The following is a 27,909-nucleotide window of genomic DNA, read 5'->3' as shown; positions in this document are numbered from 1 at the left end:
GAGTCATCATGCCAGTGTCATTTCGTCTTCCAATTCTTGGTACGGTGTCCAAGATTCAGTCTCTTCACTTCTTCTCTTCCTAAATACATTCATTCATTGCCTTGTTAATCTCATCCAGTTTGAGTTGTGTGGATTTATTTATTTTTATTTTTTATTCTTAAGTTTTATTTTTGTTTCAGGGATACACATGCAGGTTTGTTATTTGCATAAATCTTGTGTTTTGAGGTTTGGTATATGCATAATCCCTACACCCAGGTAGCAAACACAGCACCTAGTAAGTAGTTATTCAACCTTCACCACCTCCTTCCTCCCCTCAGTAGGTCTCATGTCTTACTCTGTCATCTATATGTCGATGGTTTTCCGAGTGTCATTCAGTTCCATGAATCTCTCCTGAATTTCAGCTTTATCTATCCAGCTCCCTATTTAAACTCCGTATGATGTCTAAATAACAATCCAGATTTACTAACCCTAAAATGATTCTTTCGATCTTTCCATTTTCAAATCTGCAATTCTCGCAGTCTTCTCCATCTCAATAAATGCTAACTCCATTCTTCCAGTGTTGCACGAGAAGGCGCAGGGTGCCATCCATGACTCTTCCATGTCTCTCATGTGGCACAACCACTGTGTAGGGAAATTCCATCAGCACTTTCTTTAAATGGCATTCTGAGTCCAAAAGTGTCTTGCAGTCTCCTCTGCTGCTGTCCTCTCTCAAGTAACACCACCCCTCATCTTCATTTTGCAATGATTTTCTAACAGGTTTTCTTATTTTTTCCTTCTTAGCATATGTGCTTTCTCATAAAGTAGCCAGAGTAATCCTCTCAAATGCTATATCACACGATGCCCTTTCTCTTCTCGGATCCCCTCATTGTGCTCCCACACTGCTCAGCATAGAGGTTAAAGTCCGAAGGCTGATCTACAGGGCCCACTCCTACCCTCTGGGATCCTCTGGGACCTTTCCCCTCTCATATCCTGACCGTCTCTCCTACAACCCTCCAATTATCCCATCTGCTCAGGCCACACTCCCGTTGCTCTATTCTTCATTCACTCACCATACGCTGTTGTCTCATGGCCAAACACCTGGTTGTTTCCTCTATCGGAACCACGTTTCTGATATTCTCGCAGGGCTTACTCTGTCCCCCTCATTAGAGGTCCAAATACTCTGGTTTTCCACTATCAGAGGGGTTTCCAGGATATGGGACCTCAGGTGATGAGACCAGGACAGTCCTGCACAAGCAGTGACCAGGCAGATGGTCACCATAGCTCTTGATTACATGTCAGCTTCTTAATGAGAGCATTTCCAAACACTTATTTCAATAGGACAGACAGCAAAGTTTATCTGTTGCTTCTCATTTGTTTATGCTGTCTCCACCCATTAAAATATTTCTGCAAAGAACGGAATTCTTTTTTGTTGTGTTCATATTGTAGCCCCAGCAGCTGGAACTAATGTTGGCAAACTATAGCTTGTGGGTTACATTCAGTCCAGTATCTGGTTTTATACACTAGGTTTTACTGAAACACAGCCAGTCTATTTGTTTAGGTGATGTCTATGGGGTCTTTTGTTCTGCGATGACAGACTAGAGTAGCTGAAACGGAGACTATATGACATGAAAACAAAATATTTGCTATCTGACCTTTGACAAACAATGTTTACTGGAACTGATTGATAAGTGTATCTAATACTTTGCAGGTCCTCAACAAATGTTCCTTGGAAGAAAGAATCAATAGACGCAAATAGTAAAAAGACATATGGAAAAATATTGATGTCTATTGGAAATCGAAGGCAATGAAAACAACTTTTGAGCATCATTTCAATGCCCTCAACCTCAGCAAATTAAAAAGAAATGCAAGTATCAAAACTTATATTAATTGTGGTGAACTGCAATATCATTAGAAATTCATTCAGCAAGTGTACATAGCATAAACATTCCTAGAATTTTTTCCTTAGGAAATAATCTAACAGAAGCAACAGAAGCAGTGCGATATGTACAGAGACACTCATTATGGCATTGTGTGTCGAAGTGAACATGGGAGACATTCATTACATTCAATTATAGAGAGAAAATAATTTGTGTAATACTAAGAATCAAATTATGTCAATGAACATAGAAATGTGTGTGATTTAACACTAATCTTCTCAAGAAAAATATAAATGTTCTCTGTTCTGTGACTTCAGTCTCTGAGAAGCTTTTTAGACACTGAGTTGGCTTCTTTTGGTCTCTGTTCCCCTTCCATTCTTACTCTTCAAGGACCACGATGTGATCCTAATAGCAGTTATTGGTATTGAGCTCCCATATCATCTCATCTAATGTTTATCAGTCCTGTGAGACTAAAAGTAATATTAGCCCAACTTAACAGATTCAGAGCCTGAGGCTTTGCAAGAAAATAGCTTGTCTGAGCTATGCCAGCTGGTGATGAGGCTAGAGCTAGAATGACAAAGTCCTCACTGCTAAACACTTCATATTACTGCCCAACACAAAGAAGGGCATTTACCTGGGCATGGATTCATTCTGGCACCAGACACAGTCATCTTTACAGCTCTATAACCTAACATGGTACCTGCATGGAATAAAAGAATCTTAAAAATACTATAAAGTAACCCACAAAGCTCAAAATAATGGGCAGAACCACTTGTGATTATTTTTTAAGCTGGTTACAAGATTGTTTGGGATGAGATAATGTCAATAACGTGCTTGGCAGGAAATGTAGCACAGCAAAGATGCAAACCATGTAGACCAGGTTTTCTACAATCTAAGAATGATTTTTTTGAATAGTTTTATTTTAATTTTGATAGTATTTACACTGGAGTTGTTTATTGCAAAGTATGCAAGGAAAGTGCTTAAAACCAAATTGTCTAAAACCACTCAAACAATTTAAAGCTAGGTTTCTTATATAAAAACTGTCCCATTCAATCTTACTTTATATTTCTTGTCCTGAGGTGACAGATCATTTAAGATTCATTTTACAATGTTACTACTGTAACATAATTGATAAAAACACAGCTGTGTTTTAAATATCACAGAATTTATAGGCACCCATAAAAAGCATGACTTCTCTTCCTTCTCCTCCCCTCTGGCTATGTCTTTCCTAGTTTGCCTGCTTTTTCATTACTAGTAGCAGAATGTCTATGATTTAAAAACCTTGACTGACAGTTCATAAAGAACTGGCGAGTGACATATTGCCATTTCCAGTCACATGATGTAAGGCTTAACAATTAAAGAAATCCACAGCTTCAGATAGCTCTAAATGAAACAATAGGCATACATTATTTAGCATGTTTTATTAAAGGTATCAGTGCTACCGCTACTGCTAGTTTATTTAGTGGCATCCTGGCCCAATGACTATCATTCGTTCTCCAAGAAATACAACTGTCTCAAAATAGATAAAAATCAGTTTGAATCTTAAAAAAAAAAAAAAAAAAAACTCAAGACAGCTGCTACATCCCATTTTATCTAAAACTGTTGCAAAATACTGACAATGTGTTTTGACATGTTTAGGTGAATACTTATCTTAAATGTATGTGTTTAGACAAAAACAAGGGTGAAACTTCATTCAGCAAGTGGCTTAAGTTTCCAATAATGGTTCATATGCTGCTGTTTTCTGTGGTTTACAGACCATGCTTCCAAGCAAAACAGAAACCAACAAATGGCAACAAACAACAAAATGTGTCTTCGGCTGCCTCAAAGAAGGTTGCAGCTGGAGGGAAGTGTAGAAAAGCACCAAGTCAGAGCTGGCTTTAGCAGCCACTGTCTTTCAGCCTTGGACATGACAGCTAAGCTCCAGAGAATTTGATTCTGTATCTGGAAAATCTACCCATTAATATTTACCACGAAATTTGGGGATGGGATCATATAAAAGTTAATATAAAACATGTTGGACAGGATTGCATAAAAGCATGAAAAGTTCATAACATAACACCTGCCAGAGAAGATTAGTCTAAGTGAAACATTTAGTCATGCAATCCCTCCACTCCCTTTGCTTTCCTGCTTTAGTAATTCACAGATACCTAAAAAGATTCCAGGGGATGGAAATAGAAAATAAATGGGGAATCAGAAACTACTGACCAACTGACTCTCAAACATTTTGCACGTTCCTCTTGCCTCAATTGGCTTCCGGAGATGACCGAGCAGGCGCAGAGCAGATGCGCGACCCTGCAGCTGCACTGAGCCTGTCCCTGAGCCTTCTGCAGGTCTCAGGCCTCAGCCCAAGAGTGCAAGCTTCCAGGAGGACAAGGAGGTCCAGCGTTTTAGTGAAGGATCTGGGGCTATGAGAAGGAAAGAGGAGGAAAGAGGAGAAAAGATGAAGATTCACTCAGCCCTCAATCCTAAGAAGCCTTTCCCCAGAAAAGAAGAGGAAAATTATTTGGGTAAATAGACGACTCTTTGCTTTGTCTTCTACAGGTTTGGTTTGTCCTGCTCTGTAAAGCAAGGGCTTCGGCAAAATAGATTTAGCCTTTAAGTAACATGTTAGGAAGACCCTACAGCCAAACCGCCCTCCTTAGGTTAAGGGTTTTCTTGACCTAAGTTTATGTGTAGAGTTGGGTTTTGTTGTTGTTGTTGTTTTGTTTTGTAGTGTTTTGTTTAACATCCATGAGGTTGCTGGAAGTGATGTCTGTCAAAGACCAAGAATGGCGATTTTAGTTGGGTATGGTTCACAATCCTGAAAAACACAATCCCAAATGCCATAATCCTGATTGTTGAAATCTCAAAAGATGAAACTCCTTAAAGTCAAAATCCCTAATGTCTAAAACCCTGAAATCACAATAACGGAAATCACAGAAGACTTTCAGAAGGGAGAGCCACGTCCTAAAAGAACAAAAGCAGATATTCATGCAGAGGTAAGACTTCAGAATGTACTTAGTGACTGTGGAGTTCAGTCAGCCTTGGTGGATGATCTCCATGCAATTGTCCATATCTACCCCTGCAATACACTTTTGCATATGTTGAAGCTTCCTTCTAGATTTCTTTTTTAAAGATTGTCCACTATTTTAAATTGTCAGCACTATTTTTTCACAATTCAAGGCTATGTAATTCATCTTCTCATCATTTCTAATATCAAATGCCATATCATTTCTGTTTTTTGTTTGTTTGTTTGTTTTAGACCGAGTTTCACTCTTGTTGCCCAGGCTGGAGTGCAATGGTGCGATCTTGGCTCACCACAACCTCTGCCTCCCAAGTTCAAGCGATTCTCCTGCCTCAGCCTTCCTGAGTACCTGGGATTACAGGCATGCACCACCATTCCCAGCTAATTTTGTATTTTTAGTAGAGATGGGGTTTCTCCATGTTGGTCAGCCTGGTCTCCAACTCCCAACGTCAGATGATCCGCCTGTCTGTCTCAGTCTCCCAAAGAGCTGGAATTACAGGCATGAACCACCTGGCTGCCACCTCATTTCTAATTCTAAATTGTGTAGAAACTATCAGAGAGTCCTCATTAGTTTTAAGAATTTTTTTCAAATTTGACTCCAAAACTTGCGTGGTCACAGCATTGACTTTGTGCCTCAGCATTGTGCGTGCATATGGTACAAAGGTTGAAACTTCCTGAATAAATGAAGAGATGTCCTCTTTGTACATCTGCATTTGGGAAAGATAAAATTTCTGGCGATCTCGGCTGTTTGGGTGACTCTTTATCTGGTGGTGATCCATCATGGTTTTCAATTGATCAAAGGACTTAGGTTGCTCATCACGGTATTTCTGATGACTCCAATCATAAAGCCGGTTGCACACAATTGGCAACTATAGTGGCATGCATTTATACATGCTGCATTTTGCTTCACTGCTTCATGAGTATGGTTTGTCCACTTATACCTGTTATACTCGTACAACTGTCACTAGTGTGGGTATTTATGCTTGCAAAAATAAGCTGTTTTTTTTATTACAGCCTACTGTACTGCATAAAGTATCCTACAAAGTGTTTTGTGTGTTTTTATGCCTTTTTTGAAATAAACCCTTTATAAAAAATAAATGCGTATCTTCTACATAATTTAAAAATATTTTTCCAGAATTATATTTTTGGGATTCTGACTTTTTGCGATTTCAACATTTGGGATTATGATGTTTGAGAGTCTACCTTTTGGGATTACAATCTTTTGCCATTTTGTCAGTGCCTGGCTTAAATGAAATGTGTATTCATTTGCATCCACAAAGAATGCTGAGGAGCTGCCATCACGTTTCTCTCTTGGCACTTTCCTGCCTCGATTCCTGTCCTCTCCCAGTTTGCAATCCCTGAGTGGCTGCAGGTCTGTCAACACAGCTGTACCTGCCTTGCACAAGCAGCAGGTGGAGGAAGGGGAGGCAGCCGAAGCCCAGCAGCTTCCCTCTCTCTAGTACAAGCCATGTCACCTGCTTTGATGAGAAAAGAGGAGTCTCTCCAGGCAACCAGCACCCCCTGCCCCACTCAGACTCTTCAGGGGTCAAGCACATGTTTCTCAAGAAGAAAATACTTGTTTAATTCAAGTTCCAATATTTGCTTCTCAATTCTAAGTTAGGTTATTTTAATATTTATTTTTCTCATGAGTTAGAAGGGAACAGCCAGCCTGTGACAGGGGCCATGGTATGGACTCCATAGCCAAAGTGTCCAGGGTCAGATTCTGCCTTCCCCACAAACAGCATGGGACTTCAGTTACGTCACTGAATTCCTCTGTGATGGAGTCTCCTCATCTAAACCAGAGGGATGATGATAATATATAACTTCTAGACTTGTCATGAAAGTTAATGACAAGAACATATGTAAGGCATGTAAAACATTGTCTGACACTTTGTGACTGCTTTCTGTTTAACTCTGATTATCACACTTCTTTCTTAAAATCTACAATTGTAGTGACTAAGCTGAAATCTCCATCACTTTGAGACAGATGCTACTCCATTTGCTAGAAATTATCTGTATCTGGACTATTGCTAGATACCTATTTCTGTACTAGGCCATGTTACTGCAAGAATTAAAGAAAAAGGAAAGAAACACAAAAAGCAGCTCAACAGTCCAAGACAGGTTTATTTTGGAGATAAACCCAAGAGGGGCTTCTGGCTGAGTTAGGTCAGAGGTACTCTCTCTTACAGACTGAATTTTTAAGGATTCAAGGCAGGAGAGCTTATCACAGTCTCGGAATGTTTCTGTGTCTCTGTCTTGCTTATCTGGGAGGGAGAGTTTTGTATCTGCTCCCATATATCTCCCTAAAGCTGCAGGCATATCTCCAACTATGCTTTTAGCTTCCCTACCTTCATGTACCTAAAGGGAAGGGAATGTGCTTATTAGGGCCCACTGCATGAGTGTGAAGTTTGGTGGTTACCCAAGAGACATTCCCCATTCCCTCTGTGCCTGAGCTATCTTATCTGTGTTTTACTGTCTGCTCTTGCTGGCTGCTTGCTGTTAGAAGAGAAGTGATTTCCTTGAAATGCATGAAGTTAGAAACGGAGCTGGAACTTAAAGTGTCAGTTTGTCCGAGATAATGGCACTCCTGCTCTGTCAGTTATTTACATGCACGTGGGTATGAATGTGCCTGTTGTAAATGTAGTTTTCCCACTATTTCTGTCCAAGTGGTGGCGTGTAAAATAAAATGACGCACTGCCACACAGGCCTTTCCTTCACTAGGCATTCTTTTCCTTTTGCCTGAGCCCCAAACCATTTCTCTCCTCAAGTCAGTCTGCTAGTTTCTTATTCTAAAGAATATCAGTAATTCACACACACACACAAAACTTTTATTTAAGAGCTACCAATGTTGAGATCCTGTAGTTTACATGAATTTCCTTTCAAACTGTGTGCCATTTTGCTCTGCGCACTTAGTTCTAAAATCTAAAATTGTGCTTAAGAGTGGAAGGGAGAGTAGGTAGAAAGAGTAATTATAGTAGCTGATATTTTTAGAGTTTCTCTATGCATCAGGCTCTTTGCTAACCATTTTACCTGGGTTATGCCATTTAATCTTTACAACAGATTTCTCAAGTAGGCACTTTTATACAGATAAAAATCTTGAGGCCAGAGAGATTAAATAAACTGACCAAAGACACACAGGGCCCAATTGATGGCACTGGGATTTGCCCCAGGTGACACTGCATAGCTGCTGAATAAGCTGTTTCACCACGACAAGCACTTTAATCCCCTTCTTTCTGTGCTCAAGACTGCAAGATGTTGAATTTCATTTAATCCTTATACTGACACTGAGCATGACATCTGTTGAAAATACTTACTTTTTCTATGCTCTATTGATATGATAGCATAGGGACTGGTTTTGTGACCTCTAGGGTCAGGCTGCCTGGGTCCAGATCTCACCTCTATTGCTTTCTGGATGTGTGAACATCTCAGATAAGAAGAATACATAATCAAGATAGGAATACATAATCCAGATGGAGAAGTCTGAGAAAGGCCTCCAATTCTGTTATGGTAAGAGATCATAACTGCTAGGTCCCTAGAATCACTCTTCTTTGTTTTTTCTGGCTTATTCCAGGAACATATAACAAAGTTGTTTTCATCTTACTCCACCAGCGAATCCACATGTTCCTCAAAGTCTTCTGTAATCCTCACTCATTAGACCCAACGTCATTACTTCCAACCTTGAGAAAAGGTCTGAAATGAGATTTCTTTTGAGAAGCCTTTTTAGATTAATCAAGAGTTAGCTCCCTCTTATCTTTTGCCTCAACTAATTTTAAAACAGACTCTGCTCTCTGGTCCTATTCAGCTCAAATATGCTTTAGCAATTGCTGAAAGCTAAAGGGAAGAATTTCCATCACATTGTGACATGAATTTTTGTATCTCAGACCCATTGCCTTATCAGTCTTTATAATTAAACTGCATCTGCTTATTAAACCCTACAACATAAGTGAGAATAAAACCCACTGACAGCATCAGAGCTCTACAAGCATTAGCAATAATGAGGACAGATGATAAAACAAGTCTAAAGTTGAGGCTCAATACAGAAGTCTCAAGTGTACGTGGCTCATGAGCACGTGAAATGTGGCTGGTCAGTACTAAGAAATGGCATAACTGAAACACACATCAGATTTTGAAACTAGCATCTTTTAAAAAGCAAAATACTTCACTTATAGTTTACATTGATTCTGTATTAAATTTATAATCTTTTGGATATATCAGGTTGACAAAATCCATTATTAAAGCTTATTTCATCTGTTTCATTTCACATTTTCGTGTAGCATCTGGGGATTTTTAATTTCATCTGTGGCTCACATTATGGATTGTGTTATATGTTGAGTGGACAGCATTGCTCTTTTCTTGGTTATGTGTGTGGCAGTTGAATCCCCTACATCCCCAGCATTGTCCTCAATAGAGTGCGGATGCTCCAGCTGGGATCAGTTCCTTCTAAGCAGGTGCACCTGGGATCATCCTCCTGCTATGTCCTATCCTGATCCCCTCAAATGTCTTATCATGTGTAGCTGCTCTCTTTAAACTCTCTCTACCCACCCCTTTTCTTTTTTGATGCATGCCTGGGAAACTTCTCCCAAGTGACTACTATTTTTCCTCTATGTTTTGTTGGAATCTCCCTTTACCTATCCCCATCCCCTCCTCAATAATCTTTATTTTGAGTGACAAATGAAAAAGCCATTTAGTGATAAAACCCAATCAAAGAAACTAAAGACCCTGGACTCTAGTTGGCTCAGAGGTAACAATGAAATAGTATCATGCCCCTCTCTAGCTTGGAGGGAAGACAAACTCCTCCAGATCATTAACAAATCTGACTAGCTCTTTTGATCTTTAATTTTTTTCAACTAGTTTCAGTTAAGTGCTGCCTAGGAAAGGATAGTTAGGTCTGTCTAATTCTGGAGTCCAACACTGGAAAGTCCAATTGCCTATATTTTTCATTAATATAAATATTTAGATGAATATATATGGGAGCATGTATCCACACATGCACATATATGAATGTATATGGAATATATATATATATATATATATATATATATATATAAAACAATAGCATGGTTATTGGTAAAAAAAAAAAAAAAAGGTGCTGATTATTTTGGTCTATGCCTCACTATTCATTTGCTTATTTCTTATTTATTTCAGATCTCAGAAAAGGAAGAGAAGTGTTATTTATTGCACACCCCTCCAATTCTGCAGAAGTGAATAGTATACTTAAAATAATGAAGCAACACTGTAAAAATTATGGGAGGAGATATTTTCTACGTACAATTTTGTACTTAGCCAATACCTCCGTCAGTGCGCATGCAGACAAGGACATTTGCAGCCATGCTCAGGTTTAAAGACTTCCTTCCAAAGCAACATTTGGAAAACATTTGGAAAGCGTTTGAGGTGAAACTGAGGCACAGGAAGTTGCCATGAAACGGTGCGCATTGAGGGCACAAGGAAAGGGAAGCCTCCAAGGTACTGCTTGCAACAGTCCTAGAAACCATTCTGGAACCCTCTGGGCGAGTGCTCAGGAGACGAACGTGGTAGATTTCGGGGAAATGAAGGCAAGGGGGATATTGAAAAGCTGTGGTGAAGTGACAACTTACTGGATGAACAGACAACTAGAAACTTTAGGAATCACAGAAAACGATTGCATTCCACATATTAAGTAACCATGTGTAAGTTAGAGAAACAAATCAGTGGCCTTCAGAAAGAAGAATTGAGTTCATTCAGACCAAGAATTCAGATAGTTAAGAAGCAGAAAATACCTGGATTATTGTGATGAAAGCAAGTGTGCAACTAAGCAACGAGAGAAAAACAAGGATAGTTCAAAATTTTAGGACAAATAAATAGCAGTATGGCAAAGACGGGTAGTCTTTTACCAAACCTGTGTTTTTCTTCTTCCTGAGCTCACAGATGCTTCCATTTCCTGGCTTTCTTTGCAGTGAAATGTGGCCTCATGGCTGAGGTTCAACTAATGCAGCAGGTGTGCAGGAGATGTACACGAATGTGTGTAGGACCCGCCCATCACAACTCAAGTTCTTCCTTTTCAGCCAGTGGAGTGGAGCAGGCTGGAGACCTTCAGGGAAGCCAGATGCAGAAGGTGGCCATCTCCAAATCACCGCTGCCTATAAAAATATCTGAACCAACTACCCACCATTGAGACACATTTTGAATTTAACATGCGCAAAGAATATTTCTGTTTGAGCCCATTAATGCTGCATTAATGAAACAAGCAGCACAAGAATGCCCTGGTCCAAATGTGAAACAAAAGTAATTACAACTTCATTATGAATAATTGAGGCAAAGCCAGCGCTCATCTGGACTCTGGGTTGAGTGGCATTAGGGATTGTGATGTCAGAATCACAGAAGAGGAAGTCTAATTACAGGCATATGCTTGGCTCTGTGGTGAGCAATATTCACGCACTTACCAAAATACGAATGCTTACTGCTTTTCAACTTTTACAAGCAGCCTTTAGATACATTAAGAGCAACTTCATTATTATTGTTTAATAAATACAGATGCTAACATATTTGATACTGCAAAGGTTCTATTGCAATTGAGAGAATAAAGAGGCCAAAACTGGAGAGAAAATATACTAGAAAGAGTAGAAGCAAGGATATTCACTTCTTACTAAATGGAAAGACAAGAGATGCTACCAAAAATTAAAGAAATACAGCATAAAGAATCAACTGTATTATTGCAGTTCCTAAATATAATGGATAGTAACAAGACATGGGAAACAGAAGTGATATAACGTAATACTCATATCAAGCTGTCAATTGAGAAACTTCACAATGGATAAAGCACAAAGAATAATGCAAACACATGAGATAAAAGACAATAATGACAGAAAGCCAGAAATGGTTAAATGTTATTGATTCTATGGCATAAGAATATGGATACGCTGACGGAAGTTTTCACGGTAAAACTTTCTTTATTACTAAATTCTTTAACCACGTTCATATGTTACTTAACTTAAATGCTAGTAAAGTTGGAAAGAGACCACTCAAACTATAGCTGACTTGTTACAATGTCCAAATCAGAAATTTAAATCAGAGGTCAAGCCAATTTGAGACTTTATTTTTTCACCCTTATTACAGAAATAATCATATTTTCCCTGCCCATTTCTTAAGGTTCTTTGAGGCACAAGCAGGATCTTGCATTTAGGGGCCTCAGCCTATTCCCAAGGAGACATCACATAAATGTGACTTCTGGATGCCTTCCCAAGGTGGTTCATTGGAGTTGCACAGAGGATGCTACTGCAGGCCACTCTGTGAAGTGCAGCATACATAAACAGACGTCGCTTATGACAGCTTGTGATTGGGAACTTCCAGAGTATGACTTCAGGGATCTCAGCTCTGCAATGCTGTTGAGAATTGTTTTTTTAAAGTAAGGTTTGCTAAAACAAAGTGTTCCATCATAGAATAAATAAAAGCATGTTAAAAAGGTGGTGTTCCGGTGAGAGGGAGCACGAATCTCTGTCAGAAGTACGATTGGGCTGAGCTAGGCCTGGCTGGGTTCAAATGGCCTGATGCCTCGGTGATTACATAGGTAGAATTAGACAGCCGGGGTGAGATCAGACTAATACGCACAAAACTAAGATTCAGAATTGGAGCAATGGAGTACAAGGGGACACCGAAGGGGCCGCAAGAGATGTTGAGACTGTAATTTCCCATGGATGTGAGCTCCCGTGAAGAAACGCACCCTGTCCCTGGGAAGTGTTCTGGGTCAGATGTTAGCTTTCTCATGGAGGAGGATTTTCTGAATACAAATATTTACCTACTTCCTTTCTACCTTCTTGTATTTCCCTATCCAAAATCCAGACAGTGGACCATCTTTCATGTTTTCCAATCGGGAAGAATACCTTTGTTTTGGATTGGATCCTCTATTTCCCTGTAGTGCCCAGAACTCAAAGAAATGTATAATCTATCCTAGGCTCTACCATTATGATTTAATAATGTATGACTCAATAATAAAGTATAGGAAACATAAAGCAAATTAAGAAGGCACTTAAATCAAGAGACAAAAGCATTTTTCATTGAAACTATCTAGTTGCTTCTTCTCTTTTTTCATATTTTTCCCCTAGACAGACATCATGCCTGTAAGAAATGAAACAGTAAATCCTTTTAAGGACTGGCAGAACATGGCAATAATATACAATGAATAAGGTGAATTAAGAAAGATGCAGATATTAAGTTGAAAGACTCAAGAATAATGAATAACTGAAAGATTACCTCTCCAGAAAAAGAAATTGTGAGGTCTCATTTTTTATGTCAATGTGATGCTTGTTCCCTGTTTAAGGGACACAGTTCTAAGCAAAGGTGACTGGCCTCTCATTTAATTCTACGCTAATTATTTTCTATTAATTAAATATAGTTACACCTTTTTCTTTAAAGAACATCATGGCTACATATATAATACATTTACGTGTCGTTATTCAGGGAAAATCTTGCCAGTTTGAATAAATGATAAACTTTTATAACACTGGCAAAAGATCATTGTAGGAGACAGTCATGCTACTGTTAGGAACTCTATAAAAAAACTAACTCTTCAACCAATTTCTGCAAACAAGTATTAATAGAACTTTGGGGAAGCAGAATATATCCTCATTTCATTCATGTCAATTATCTCACTCCATATGGTTGAAATTTCTATCTCTCATAAATATGTCACATTTACAAGAATTAGATCATCTTTTTCTTTATAATCCAGTTATCCGAATCCATGAGAAACTGTGCTGCATCATTCAAATTTGTTTTATAAAATAATAGGTAATTGAATGCCCTTTGAAGTCATGCTAGACCACATATTGAAAAAAGCAAAATTTAAATGTAAATTTAATAATCTATAATACAGAAGAACAATGTTTCCTGTGATGAAAGCACATTGATCTCATTGGAATTGACTACATTGGTGGCAGCATCAGAAAGACACTTAGCTGACTGTTATGCCAACTTTGACTACAGATATGATTATGGAAATGTTAAAGATCCTCCAATTGAGAAGAAAACCATTGGAGGATATGTGAGCAAAAAAGCAGTAAACAATGAAGGAAAATACTCATGACATAGGCCAAGTTTTAATGTCACAAGGAACTAAGGATACTGCCACTCACAGTTTTACTTGAGGTATCTTATCTCTTGGGAATTTACAAGCTAACACCTTTAAGACATCATTTCAAAATATAAAATCGCAATCAGATACATGCTATCTGAGAGACCAAGGGGCTTTTTTTTTTCCTTAAAGAAATTGTAAGAAGAGGTTGCAATGACAAGCCAAAATTTAGACTTCTGTTTGAAGTTGACAAATGAGTAAGATTTATGGCTGTAGGGATATGACAGGGAGACTCTGTGGCAGTGTAAAAACCTGAGCAAAAGTTTGGAATGTGGCATGGTGTGGTATGCTGCTGAGCGAATTTCTTAAAAACCAACCAAACAACAAACAAACAAACAAACAAACTGACAACCTACTTTGCAGTGTTTGCCCAATTCTTATGGTATAGTCCCACCATGACAGATAGCAAGTTAACCACATGATGTCGTGGAACACAGAGAAGCAGATAGTTCTCAGGCCAGCCAGGATAGGTTAGCCACAGAAAAACACAGCTTTGTAGAGCGAAAAGCTTTACACTCATGTTGGGTACACTACCAGGTGGAATTGCACCATTTAGTTATGATGAGGTAAGGAGCACATAGGAAGCCATGTTGTAGGTTTGTACTTTATTCTTGTTGAGTCACCAAAGTGGTTTGGCTGACAAAAGAAAGGTTAGAATGAAGATGGATGTTAGGAGAGAGTGAGGCAGGAGTAGAAAGCAGAATGATGATTTGGTTTGGCTGTGTCCGCACTGAAAATCTCACCTTGAATTGTAATCTGAATTCTAATCCCCTACTCCCCATGTGTTTGGGAGGGACCTTGTGGGAGGAGGTTAGATCAGGGGGGTGGCTCCTCCATGCTGTTCTTGTGATAGTGAGTGAGTTCTCATAAGATCTGGTGGTTTTATAAGGGGTTTCCCCTCTTCACTCTGCACTTCTCGCTCCTGCTGTCCTGTGAAGAGGTGCCTTCCATCATGATTGTAAGTTTCCTGAGGCCTCCACAGCCATGTAGAACTGTGAGTCAATTAACCTCTTTTCTTTATAAATTACCTAGTCTCAGGTATTTCTTCATAGTAGCATGAGAATGGACTAATACAGATGACAGCTGACATTCTAGACATGGGGGCCCATTCAACAAACTTGAAGCCAGTCTGGTTGAGAAGGGAAATAAATAACTAAAATAGTACAGTATATGTAGAAATGGAAGTAAGGCAGAGACACTTCGAAAGGAAACAAAGAGCATGACTTGAGATCTACATGATCTATTATAAAGTAAATAAAGAGAACAAAGCCAGAGTCACTTTGGTTTTTTTTTTTTTTCTGAGAGTGAGAATGTAATGGAAATAATGGTAGAAATAAGGAAGAAGGAAGAATATATTTAGGATGCCCAATGAGACCATCCTTAAATGAGATCAATTACTTGAGAAAAATCTGTGGAAAGCAAGGGAAATGGGATATAGGTTTAGATTTTGAGGTCACCACTGTTTTGACAACATAAAGATGAAAAGTAATTAATAATAAGAAAAAAATGAAAAGGGACATAATAAACTTCAGGAATGTGCAGAGAAAATGAGCATTTTAGAAGAAATAATGGGCATCTACAGGAGGAAGTCATCATCTTATGAATTTGTCTAGGACAGAGGAATAATTTGAATATGATTAATCCCAACTCTAACATCTATTAGCAGGAACACCTTGAGAAAGTCACTTTTCCTACGTAACATCCAGATTCTCCACCTATAATATGAATCTTTCATAAAATGCCTACTTACAAAGATTAAATTTGCTAAAGTAATGGCTGACTTAGAATAAGTGGACAATACATACTACCTTGTGGGGTGGTGGTAGTAGTAGTAGTCGTGGTCATCATATGCCATTACGAATATAAGAAGCATCAAGCAGATCTCATAAGACTGTAACATTTTACAAAAAAAGAAAAAAATAGGCAAATATGCAATAACTAGCAAAGGATAAACGAAAAGCATACTGAAGGAAATAATATAATGTCACATTATCACTTGCAGTGGAGGCTGTGAATTGACATGCTTTCAAGCCTAGATTAAAAGCCAGATTTATGTTTGGGTCTTAACATTTACTATCTCTGGAACCTTTTGGAAATTAAAACTCTATTTCTTTACCTTTTAAATGAGTGTAAATAATTACTACATTTGTGGCTTGTTATGAGAGTTAAATGGTATAATCCAAGTGAAGTGTTTAGCACTTTTTCTGGAATCTCATTAAGACCTCAATAAATGTTACCTATGCTTTTAATTTTGTACTCAAAAGATGAGTTTCTCTTAGGAAAGTCAAAACCTAAGAATTGAAGTATGCTCTTTTCTAAAGTCATTGGAACAGTAAAATAATATTTTTGGAAAATGTGAGAATAGCAGTGCTCCAGGTAAAGGAATTCTCATCTTGCTCTGAAATGTGACAATGGCACTTGGAAGAGGGCACTAACTTACAATCACCTTATCTGAGAAGTCTGAGAGTGTTGAAAGAGTTCTTAAAATATACACACTAAATGGTCAAGGAGTGTTTGTAATTTTTAGTAACAAAAGATAAAACAGAGGCAACAGGGCTAGAAGGACATAAACATTGGCATCAAATCTTCGAATCCTGCAACAAGAGATGATGAAAATAGGCAGAAATCCCTGAAGATTGAAAAATACAATGAAAACAATTTTGGATATTTGGGGGATATAATAATAAGTTGAATTAGTCTGTTTTCACGCTGGTGATAATGCATACCCAAGATTGCACAATTTGCAAAAGAAAGAGGTTTAATGGACGTACAGTTCTATGTGGCTGGGGAAGCCTTACAATCATGGTGGAAGGCAAGGAGGACCAGGCCACGCCTTACATGCATAGCAGCAGGCAAAGTCAGCTTGTGCAGAGAAACTCCCATTTTTAAAACCATCAGATCTTGAGAGACTTATTTACTATCACAAGAACAGCACGGAAAGAACTGCCTCCATGATTTGATTACCTCCCAGTGGCTTCCTCCCACAACATGTGAGAATTGTGGGAGTTGCAATTCAAGATGAGATTTTGGTGGGGACACAGTGAAACCATATCATTTTGTTCCTGGCCCCACCCAAATCTCATGTCCTCACATTTCAAAACCAACCATGCCTTCCCAACAGTCCCCTAAAGTCTTAGCTTATTTCAGCATTAACTCAAAAGTCCACATTCCAAAGTCTTATCTGAGACAAGGCAAGTCCCTTCCTCCTATAAGCCTGTAAAATAAAATGCAAGCTAGTTACTTCCTACACATAATGCTGGTACAGGAATTGGGTAAATACAGCCTTTCAAAAATGGGAGAAATTGGCCAAAACAAAGGGTCTATAGGCCCTATGCAAGTACAAAACCCAGCAGGACAGTCAAATCTTAAAGCTCCAAAATGATTTCCTTTGACTTTGTGTCTCACATTCAGGTCATGCTGATGTAAGAGGTGAATTCCCACACCCTTGGGCAACTATGCCCCTGTGGCTTTGAAGAGTACAGCTTCCCTCCTGGCTGCTTTCATGGGCTGGCATTAAGTGTCTGCAGGTTTTCCAGGTACATGATGCAAAGTGTTAGTGGATCTACCATTCTGGCATCTGAAGGATGGTGGCCCTTTTCTCACAGCTCAACTAGGCAGTGCCCCAGTAGGGACTCCGTGGGGGAGCTCTGACCCAACATTTCCCTTCTGCACTGCCCCAGCAAAGGTTCTCCATGAGCCGCCCCTACCGCCCACCCTCCATAGCAAAATCCTATCTGGACATCCAGGAATTTCCTTACATCCTCTGAAATCTAAGCAGAGGTTCCCAAACCCAAATTCTTGACTTCTACACATTTGCAGGCTCAACACCACGTGTAAGCTGCCAGGGCTTGAGGCTTACACCCTCTGAAGCCACAGCCTGATCTCTGTGTTGCTCCTTTCAGCCACAGCTGGAACAGCTAAGATGCAGGGCACCAAGTCTCTAGGCTGTACACAGCATGGGGACCCTTGGTCTGGCCCGCAAAACCACTTTTTTCTCCTAGGCCTCCAGGCCTGTGATGGGAGGAGCTACTGTGAAGACCTCTGACATGCCCTGGAGACATTTTCCCCATTGTCTTGGGGATTAACATTTGGCTTCTCATTACTTATGCAAATTTCTACAGTTGGCTTGAATTTCTCCTTGGAAAATGGGATTTTCTTTTCTATCACATTGTCAGGTTGCAAAGTTCATGAACTTTTATGTTCTGCTTCCCTTATAAAACTGAATGCCTTTACAGCACCCAAGTCACCTCTTGAATGCTTTGCTTCTTAGAAATTTCTTCTGCCAGATACCCCAAATCATCTCTCTCAAGTTCAAAGTTCCACAGCTCTCTAGGGCAGGGGCAAAATGCTGCCAGTATCTTTGCTAAAACATAACAAGAGTCACCTGTGGCCCAGTTCCCAACAAGTTTCTTATCTCCATCTGAGGCTACCTCAGCCTAGATTTCATTGTCCCTATCATTATCAGCATTTTGGTCAAAGTCATCCAACAAGTCTCTAGAGAGTTCCAAACTTTCCCACATTTTCCTGTCTTCTTCTGAGCCTTCCAAACTGTTCTAACCTCTGCCTATTATCCAGTTCCAAAGTTGCTTCCACATCTTTTGGTATCTTTTCAGGAGTACCCCACTCCTGGTACCAATCTACTGTATTAGTTCCTTTTCACGCTGCTGATAAAGACATACCTGAGCCTGGACAATTTACAAAAGAAAGAAGTTTGATAGACTAACAGTTCCAAGTGGCTGGGGAAGCCTCACAATCATAGCAGAAGGCAAGGAGGAACAAGTCATGTCTTACATGGATGGCAGCAGGCAAAGGGAGAGCTTGTGCAGGGAAACTCCTCTTTCTGAAACCATCAGATCTCATGGGACTTATTTGCTATGATGAGAATGGCACAGGAAACACCTGCCCCTGTGATTAAATTACCTTCCACGAGGTTCCCCCTACAACATGTGGGAATTGTGGGAGTTACAGTTCAAGATAAGATTTGGGTGAGGACACAACCAAACCATATCACAAGTCCTAAACTTGCTATTGACCTTATGTGGTCCAATCATGATTTCTTTCATATTATAACATGTAATATTATATATTATTATGACACATTACATGTTATTACTTACATACTAATAACATGTAATATTAAATATTGCATGTTACATGTTATTTCTTACATAGTAATAACATGCAATATTGCTTTCAGGAGCAGAATGAGCTGACACAGTGAGAGTCATCCCAACATGTCATCTTTTCATTTAAGTGGAAACTTTTATAAAAGCAGCTCCAAAGCCATTGCCCTGCTCTGGAGTCTGCTCACCAGCCCCCTTGTAGCACTGTACCTCTGCAAAAGGGAGCTGGGAAGTCCCACGAGGCACCATTTCCTGGGCTAACAATGCAGGTCAGGATGGCGTGGCCTTCCAAGATGTAGCCAGAGAGGCAGCTGTATCGGATTTTGTCTCCTATGTTGAATCTCGTTCCGTGGAGAACACCTTTCAGGATTTCTCCAGGATTTCCACAAGTGTGGCTAGGTAAAACTATTGGAAAGAGAAAAGAAAGGAGAAAAAGCAAGTTAAATTTTCTATGGAGAGCCACTTATAACACAAAACAGACACCATTTTTGAATTATTAAAATGAGAAAATCTCTAGTATCAGAAAAATATTAATTGTTCCTAAAAGTTAAACTGAGAAAATGTCTTCCAGTTTTAGAATATCTGCAGTATAGCACTTTTATAAACATTATCAAGTGTAAATAAATGCATTTTGTTGAGAGAAAAATATAGTCCTGCTTTTATTCAGTGTTCCGGATAATGTCTAGATTATATTTTTCTAGTCATGAAATTCTACGTACTCCTATAGTGAGTAACCAGATATCAGCGTCAGCAGTCAGACACAGTAGACTACGGAAATCTAAAACAGCGGTATCGGAAACACTGCAAGAGTGAATGCTCATACCCTATTTATTTCTATGCTTCCAGGACCGGTACGGTGTCTGTTACACATCATTACCCAATGCTCAATCAACATTTGATGGATAAGCAATTGAATTAAATAATAAATTAGAAATCTCATGCATTCATCCATCAATGCACAAAAAAGGGTTCCACTACTGTATTCCAGGACCGCAGCCAGGCTCTGTCCATTTATAGTGTCTGATTCAAAAGTAAATTTCAGTGCTGTTTTGACAACACAAATACTGAATTCACTTGCATTTTGCAAACCAAGAATAAAAGTCAAAGCCTGTCAACCATCTGAATGGACACATCCTCTCAGCCAGGGTGATTCCAAAGTTAACCTGAAAAACTAGTTCGGGGAGCCAGATATGCCTCATTATACCCTCTTCCCTTTTGGAATTACCGATAGAAGAGGCTCCTTACTTCCGATAAGAAACACAGGCGATCTGTTTTCGGAAACTTGCTACCTGGAGGCTTTCTATGCATGATAAAAACATTGGTCTCTGCAACCCTTTATTCTAACCGAGACATTCCTTTCTATTGATTCCATGCCTTTAGACAGTAACTTAAGTCCTTCAATTAATTTCCAATATGAAAAAAGAAAAAAAAAAAAAACCTGGCCAGGAACGGTAGCTCATGCCTGTAGTCCCAGCACTTTGGGAGGCCGAGGTAGGTGGAGTGGATCATGAGGTCAGTAGATTAAGACCATCCTGGCTAACATGGTGAAACCCTGTCTTTACTAAAAATACAAAAAAAATACCCGGGCATGGTGGCAGGTGCCTCTAGTCCCAGCTATTCAGGAAGCTGAGGCAGGAGAATGGCATGAACCCGGGAGACGGAGGTTGCAGTGAGCTGAGATCGCGCCACTGCACTCCAGCCTGTGTGACAGAGTGAGACTCTGTCTCAAAAAACAAAAACAAAAACAAACAAATAATCTTTGACTCTACCTATGACTTGGAAGCTCCCACTTCTAGTTGTCCTGCCTTTCCAGACTGAATTAATGTATGTCTTATGTGTATTGATTGATGTCTTATGTCTCCCTACAATGTGTAAAAGTAAGTTGTGGCTCAATCACCTTGGTCAGTTGTTCTCAGGACCTCCTGAGGGCTGTGTCATGGACCATTGGCCACTCGTATTTGACTCAGAATAAATCTTTTCAAATATTTTACAGAGTTTGACTCTTTTCATTGATGATTTCAATAATGGGGTATTGATTCTGGTTTTTTTGATCCTCTCACTTTTTCCTTGATATGATTCTCTGTCTAAATCAATCGACTTGAAACTCCATTCCATACTCATAGAACACGATTTTGAACTGAACTGGTGCACCATTCAGTTGAATGGATGAAATTCATCACTGTGGGCTATTGTCTCCGTATCTATGGTTTAAATTTAGTATGTCATCAGTAAATTAGCTGCTACTATTTGTATTCAAATAAGCTATGAAATTTACTAGTAGGGAAATAAAAAGATTTCAAAAATAAAAATGTATTTTCAACTGAACCGAAACTATGTTGTGTCCGTATCCATTGTCTTTGCATCGGCATTAGGGTGTATTTTAATGTATTGGTATAATGCAGAACAATATTTTCTGTTTTATTAGTTTTTAAACTGAGAAACATATAGAACTTTTTTAGAATATGAGAAAGGAATCTCAGCTATTTCTAAAGTTATTTTTATTTATCATGATATTACTTAAGTACAAACTGGGTTATGTAGAAATACTTAGGAAATAAATACCAGTGCTTAGATATTGAATATTATTGACATGTTTATGAAATCTCTATTTACATAAAGTTTTTTCAGTTCTAGTTTTTAAGAAATAATTTCTGAGAGCAGTCTACAAAAATCTGTTTAAAAACACAACAGAAAATAGTTCAATATCGTCTACAATCATTTTTGTTGTCTTTTTAAATAAGAAAATTCTGAATTTAATTCCACATTCACTATCCCTAAAGCAAAAATCTGTGCTATTTATAGTATATTAAAAGTGACATTTATAAGGAAGAAAAACTTTCCATTTTATCAGGGCAGCCCTTCAACTTATGACCAGAATGCTGTGTCCATCAGCTGGGCCGAGAGCTCTTATGGTCAAAGACACAGGCTGAATAGCCACCGTAAATGGGAAGAGTGAGAAACAGTGATAAAAAAAGGAAACGTGTGACAAAAAGATTTTTGATGTTTTTCTTTAATGTCCACGAATATTTGAAATAAATCATCATGTCTTCTTAGGGTCATTATTATTTTTAACTGCTACTGCTAATTCTTCTTAGAAGGCACACATTTTCCAACAGAAGGTGTCCAGATAATTGTTCCTCAAAGACAAGGGTTATCAATGGAAATCCATCAAAAAAGCCTGCTAAAGCTAACCACAATGACCAGTCATTGTCATGCATGGAAAATCCAAATGAACCACTCTGGAAATGGAACTTAGTCTGTGTGACTCTGCTATACATTTTTTTGGTTAAAAGAGCCTGAAATTATTTTTTTCAATTCACTTTGGTATGAATAATGTAAATGATTATCGTGTAGAAAGATCATTGGAACATTCTATAGTAATATATGGTTGTGAGTTGCCTAACAACAGCTCACTGATAGGCTTCATATACAACGTCGGTCCCAGGAGATGGTGGCCTACTGATGTTGTAGCCATCACAATGTGGTAATGCCAGGTGCAACGCACATGTTTGTGGTGACGCCGGTGTGAACGAACCACCTGAGCTGCCAGTCATACAAATGTATAGCACATACAATTAAGTTCACTACATATGCTTGATGATAATCATGAACAACTGTTGCTGGTTTTTGTATTTACTATACTACACTTTTTATATTATTTCAGTGTGCTGCTTCCACTAAAAAAAAAAAAATAACGATTTAACTGTAAAACAACCTTAGGTCCTTCAGGAAGGATTCCAGAAGGAAGCGCTGTTATCTTTAGGAGACGAAAGCTCCATACCCGTCCTTGCCCCGAAGACCTTCTGGTGCGACAAGACGTGAAAGTGGAAGAGACAACCCTGTGCAGGCCTAGGCTAGTGTGTGTGTGTCTTAATTTTTAATGAATACAGTTTAAGAAGTAAAAATATATAAATTTTAAATAGAGAAAATCTTGTAGAATAACAATATAAGTGTTTTGTACAACTGTGCAATGTTTGTGTTTTCAGTTAAATATTATTACAGAAGAGTCAAATGTTTAAAAATGAAAAAGAAGTTTATGAAGTGAGGTTATATTAAGCTTAATTTATGATTAAAAAAGAAAAATGTGTTTTTACACATTTAGGGTAGTCTAAGTGTACAGTGTTTATGAAGTCTACAGTAGTACACGGTCCTGTCCTAGGCCTTCACATTCACGCCTCACTCACACACTGACTCACCCAGAGCAACTTCCAGCCCCACAAGCTCTATTCCCGGTAAATGTCCTATACAAGTGTAACTTTTTAAATTTTTAATACTGTTTTATTATTGTACCTTTTCTATGCTTACAGACACATATACTTACTATTATGTTCCAGTTGCCTACAGTATTCAGTATAGCCACATGCTGTACAGGTCTGTACCCTAGGAGCACTAGGCTACACCATAATACATCCTAGGTATGTAGTAGGCTGCAAAACTTGGGTTTGTGTAAGTGCACTCTGTGATGTTTGCACAGGGACAAAATCGCCTAAGGATGCATTTCTTGGAATGCATCCCTGCTGTTAAGTGACACATGACTGCGTGTAACATATCTCAAGATACTGTTGTTACGGTCAAGCCTCACACTTTATTATCTACAGTATATTTAGTAAATTTAAAGAGAACTGGAGCCCTCCAAAATTTTTACCATTGTACTGTGCAATGGTATTTTCCAGCAGTGTAGAAACGTACTAACTTACATATTTTTGAAGGGAAAATATCATTACTGAATACAAGAATCTCCCCAAAGTTTCTGAAAAGAAATATTTGTAAACACCCATGTCTTCAAACTTCCAACAGACAGCTACTCCCATAAAATTGAATATGAAAACTATTCATTCCGTTCAATTTCATCAATTTAGAAAAGGTATTTTTAATAGGGAAAAATTAAGGCAGATGTTAGAAGTAGCAGACGTCAAAGAAAAAGCTAGACATCAATGGAGAGCATTCCTGTTCTTTTGACGAAATTGCATTTCCCATTGTATCTGACGTAAATGATCCTTTTCCAGGTGCAGTTGCAGGCTTTTATTTTACAGCAGGCCCTCAAATAGCACTGTTGTCATCACCACTATTTCATTACAACATGGATGAGAAAAATAAATAGATTCCTGACCAGGGCCACTGTCTGTTCTTTCCATGTCTGCATGACGTATGTCCAGTTTCCTCCATATCCCAAAGATGTGCATGTTTGCATGTTAGGTTCATTGGCATGTGCCCTGGGTCCCTGTCTGTGTGTGTGACCCTGCCATGGTAGGGTACCTTATCCAGGGCTGGTGCCCACCTGGCACCCTGAGCTGCTGAGACAACTCTGGGCACCCACAACCCAAAACTCAAATAATTGGATAAACTATTTTACTTGTTTTTATTAATCTTTCTTAAATGAATGTATAGCTCACATCTATGTCAGTGTTCAATGTTAGAAGTGTTTTGATCTTTAATATTTAGAATTTTGGTCATGTTTTGCACGGCGAGTAATATGCCATAGGAACTTTACTTTTGTTTATATCAATTAGCCTGTGGGAAAATTGGTTTGTCATATGTTGTTTTTCTTACAGCCACATTTTCCCAGAACCTACTGAGCACATGAAGTGAGCATTTGCTGTAACAGCAACGGCCATCAGCTCCAGCAACAGCCCAGTGGCGTTACAGAGGATAAAGAGGACGTCTACTTCTGGGGCATCTTTGACCACTTTAATGGTTTGCTTCTTTCTCTTGTCTACGTATTTTTGTCTTTACTTTAACATCTTGACACTTAATTATAAAAGAATTTGAAAAACACACATCAGACACAGTCTTTGCAAGCTGCTGTTTTTCAATTGACAAGGATTGTAATGGAAAGGAGAATGGCCTTTAGGTCTCTTCTTTTACATTTATCAGTTCTGCTAATTTACTGAAAATGTTTTCCCATCAGTATTTATTTTACAGGGGAAGGTGTCAAGATTGAATGAGATAACAGGTTTCCAAATATCTGTTCTTTATATGACTCTATCAGATTTTATTGTAAACAGCCGTTAATAGTTCTGAGGGCCTTGAATCATTCCAGGTTGGAATTGATCTGTTTATCTTTGTATATAAATATTAATATATTATAAAGTAGATCATATATTTTCCTATACGTATATACAATAACTAAAATTCACATAGCTCATAAGCTTAGTGGGAATAGGAAAAAAAGTTTTTCAAAATTCAGTTGGACAAAATGCTATTTTAGAAACAATGAATCAATAAATAATGTATAATTTTAGTCACTTTATTTCCACACTTGGCAAAAAGTGTAAATAAGTATCAGAGGCTTAAAATTAATTTAAGGATTTTGGAAGCAAAATAACTTAGAAAATGGGAAAAAGTGATTACATCTACTATTTAGGGTTTAAAGTCACTTGTTGGTGACACAAAGTTATAAATTTATGATTTAGGAGCTGGGAATTTTTATCTTCAAAGAATTTTCTTTTTAAAAAGCTTTGTAAAAATTTTAATGGGAACAATGTGAACAAATAAATAGAAATAATTAAGACTAAATTAAAATATTTTCTTCCAGTTGCGAACACTAACAATTGTAACATGGACATAGTATTATAAATCTGTCAGCAATTTTATTAATAAAATCAAAAAACTTACAAATCGTAAAATATTGATGGAATTGTTGGTAGGTCTATGCAAAGATTTAAGACACAGACACAAAAATTGCCAAAATACGATAATTCAGTGGTTGAGAAAAACTAATTTAAAAGCAAGTAAATTCAACCCAATCTCACTTCTGCCAATTTCATTTTAACTAAATTTTTAACCAGTTTGCCTGAAGATTATGCATGTCCCTTTAAGACTCCCACAAGTAATAAATACACATGAAGAATTTAGTAAATACTGAGTTGACATAAACTCTACTTTTAATTTTCTTTATTTCCTGAGCCATTTGCACTCTTTCCCATAGATGCTTCAAGAAAGCAATACTTATTTAGGTGATGGGAATTCTGCGCCCAACGCAGACATTTGGTAATGTGAAAGGATTTCTTGAAAGAGTTCTGGAAACATTTCTTTCCTCTCATGGCAGGTTTCCGTCAGACCTCATGAAGCCAAGTTTGTATACCAGGGCTCGAAACTTGAAACACAGGCTGCCATTCTAAATATGCACACAAAAATTCTCTCCGTAACACTCAATTTGGCAAGTACATATGGTCACAATTCAGTGACTTAATTGGGCTATCACGTCAAACCTTTAACCCAGCTGTTTCAATAATTAAGTGGATGTCATATTAAATATCTTCCCACAAGAAAAGTTAAAGTATGATACTACAATAAAGTACAACATTAATATTCATTACTACATGAGACAAGGCTATCGAAAAGAAGTTTGAAATTCATCAGAGGAATGGCAGCATTTTTAACAGCATGTGTACAATCAGTGAACTTTCATGAGGTGCATTCATTTGGAATCTGGGTCCCTTAGGGTTCCTGTCCATTTCTTTACACTTTGCCTGTCTAGTAGTCTACTGGTAGCTTAAGGTAATATAACTCCAAATTCCTTCATGATGTGCACTTCCTATGTAAACCAACGACATCAGATGTGTTTCCTTTGGACTATTTGCTGCTGAAAGTTCTTCACCCCACTCTCTCTCCTGGCTTTGGGAAGGATTAGAAAAACCGGGTTATATAATTTCCAGGATCACATTAAAAAATCAGATTTTCAAATCGTGTAAGCTGACATTGCTTCTCTTTACTGGCTCTCTGAATGTGGGCCAATCTGTAAAAGGAGAAGGTGCTGAGGAAGCATTTATGACAAAAGCAATGAGGACCTCCCAGGAGGTGGCAGTCACTGAATGCCTTCTATTTTCAAAAAGTCTCATTCTCCAGGATGACGAACGACCGTGAAAGTGAAGGACCTCATGGAAAGCATTACTATGGGAAGTAATAGGAACTGGCTGAGAAGAACTCAATGAGGAAGTGGGTTGTAAATATACTTACAGGTGGGAAAGGGCAAGATTTGGCCAAATAAGAAAGGAAAGATAAATTGATGTGGGGGAAGTCGTTGTGGCAAGCATTTATAGAAAATTATACGGCACAGTGAGTTACAGTCATCAGACCTGGCATGAGATAGATTTGGGTTTCTGCTCCAGAAACTGGTTTTGTAACTCTGGACAAATTACGTAGACCTTAGTTTCCACATCTTAAAAAGGGGAATGAAAAGTAAAGCTTACTCGTGGGTTTATTACAGAAAATTGTAAAAAGATATCACAAAACGTCAGGGTACTTGGCACAGGTTAAGCGTTCCATACATGTCAGGACTTTTAAGTTTATTTTCCCAACTCTAAAGCACCATGCAAATGCTAGGGAAATAATACAATTTTCATAGTATACAGAGATTTTAACATATCCCAATTTCAGAAACAGTATTTGTAAAGGGTATCAGAGTCAAGGCTATTATTAAAATGCGAGCCTAGTTGTAATGGAAGTAAAGGAGACGGACATCCTAATTTTTCACTTATCAATATTAAGTCTACTTCATTATTTCTGCCTTATAACTGGAAATACTTGTACAACACATACTATGTGCTAGACACTGTTCTAAGTAGTTTGTATATATTAAGAGTGTATATGAGTAAGTACTATTATTATGCCCATTTTAAACAAACAAAAAGCATGCTGCAGGGAGATCAAGTCACTTCCATGACACATAACTGCTAAGAATTGGTGGTAGAGCTTGCATATGATGGATTCAGAATCTCTACTTTCAAGCACGACAAAAAGCTCTTTCATATGAAAATGTGGCTCACATCAAAAGAGATGATGATAAGGTATCATTTGATCTACAGTGTTCACAATGGA

At 38.3% G+C, this 27,909-nt stretch overlaps 1 protein-coding gene across 1 annotated transcript in view; it reads right to left on the bottom strand.

Moving 5' to 3' along the window:
- CSMD1 (CUB and Sushi multiple domains 1) overlaps nt 1-27,909 on the bottom strand; it is a 2,061,182-nt gene that overhangs the window by 1,060,435 nt on the left and 972,838 nt on the right. The window contains exon 4 of the mRNA XM_025393463.1: nt 19,300-19,494. Within this exon, the coding sequence (XP_025249248.1) occupies nt 19,300-19,494 (195 nt within the window). The remainder of the gene's footprint in view (nt 1-19,299; nt 19,495-27,909) is intronic.

The sequence above is a fragment of the Theropithecus gelada genome, chromosome 8 (assembly GCF_003255815.1).
Source record: "Theropithecus gelada isolate Dixy chromosome 8, Tgel_1.0, whole genome shotgun sequence".
NCBI classification, from domain to species: Eukaryota; Metazoa; Chordata; class Mammalia; order Primates; family Cercopithecidae; genus Theropithecus; species Theropithecus gelada.
Note: the sequence above shows the minus strand (reverse complement) of the source record. Positions and strands in the feature narration are given on the sequence as shown.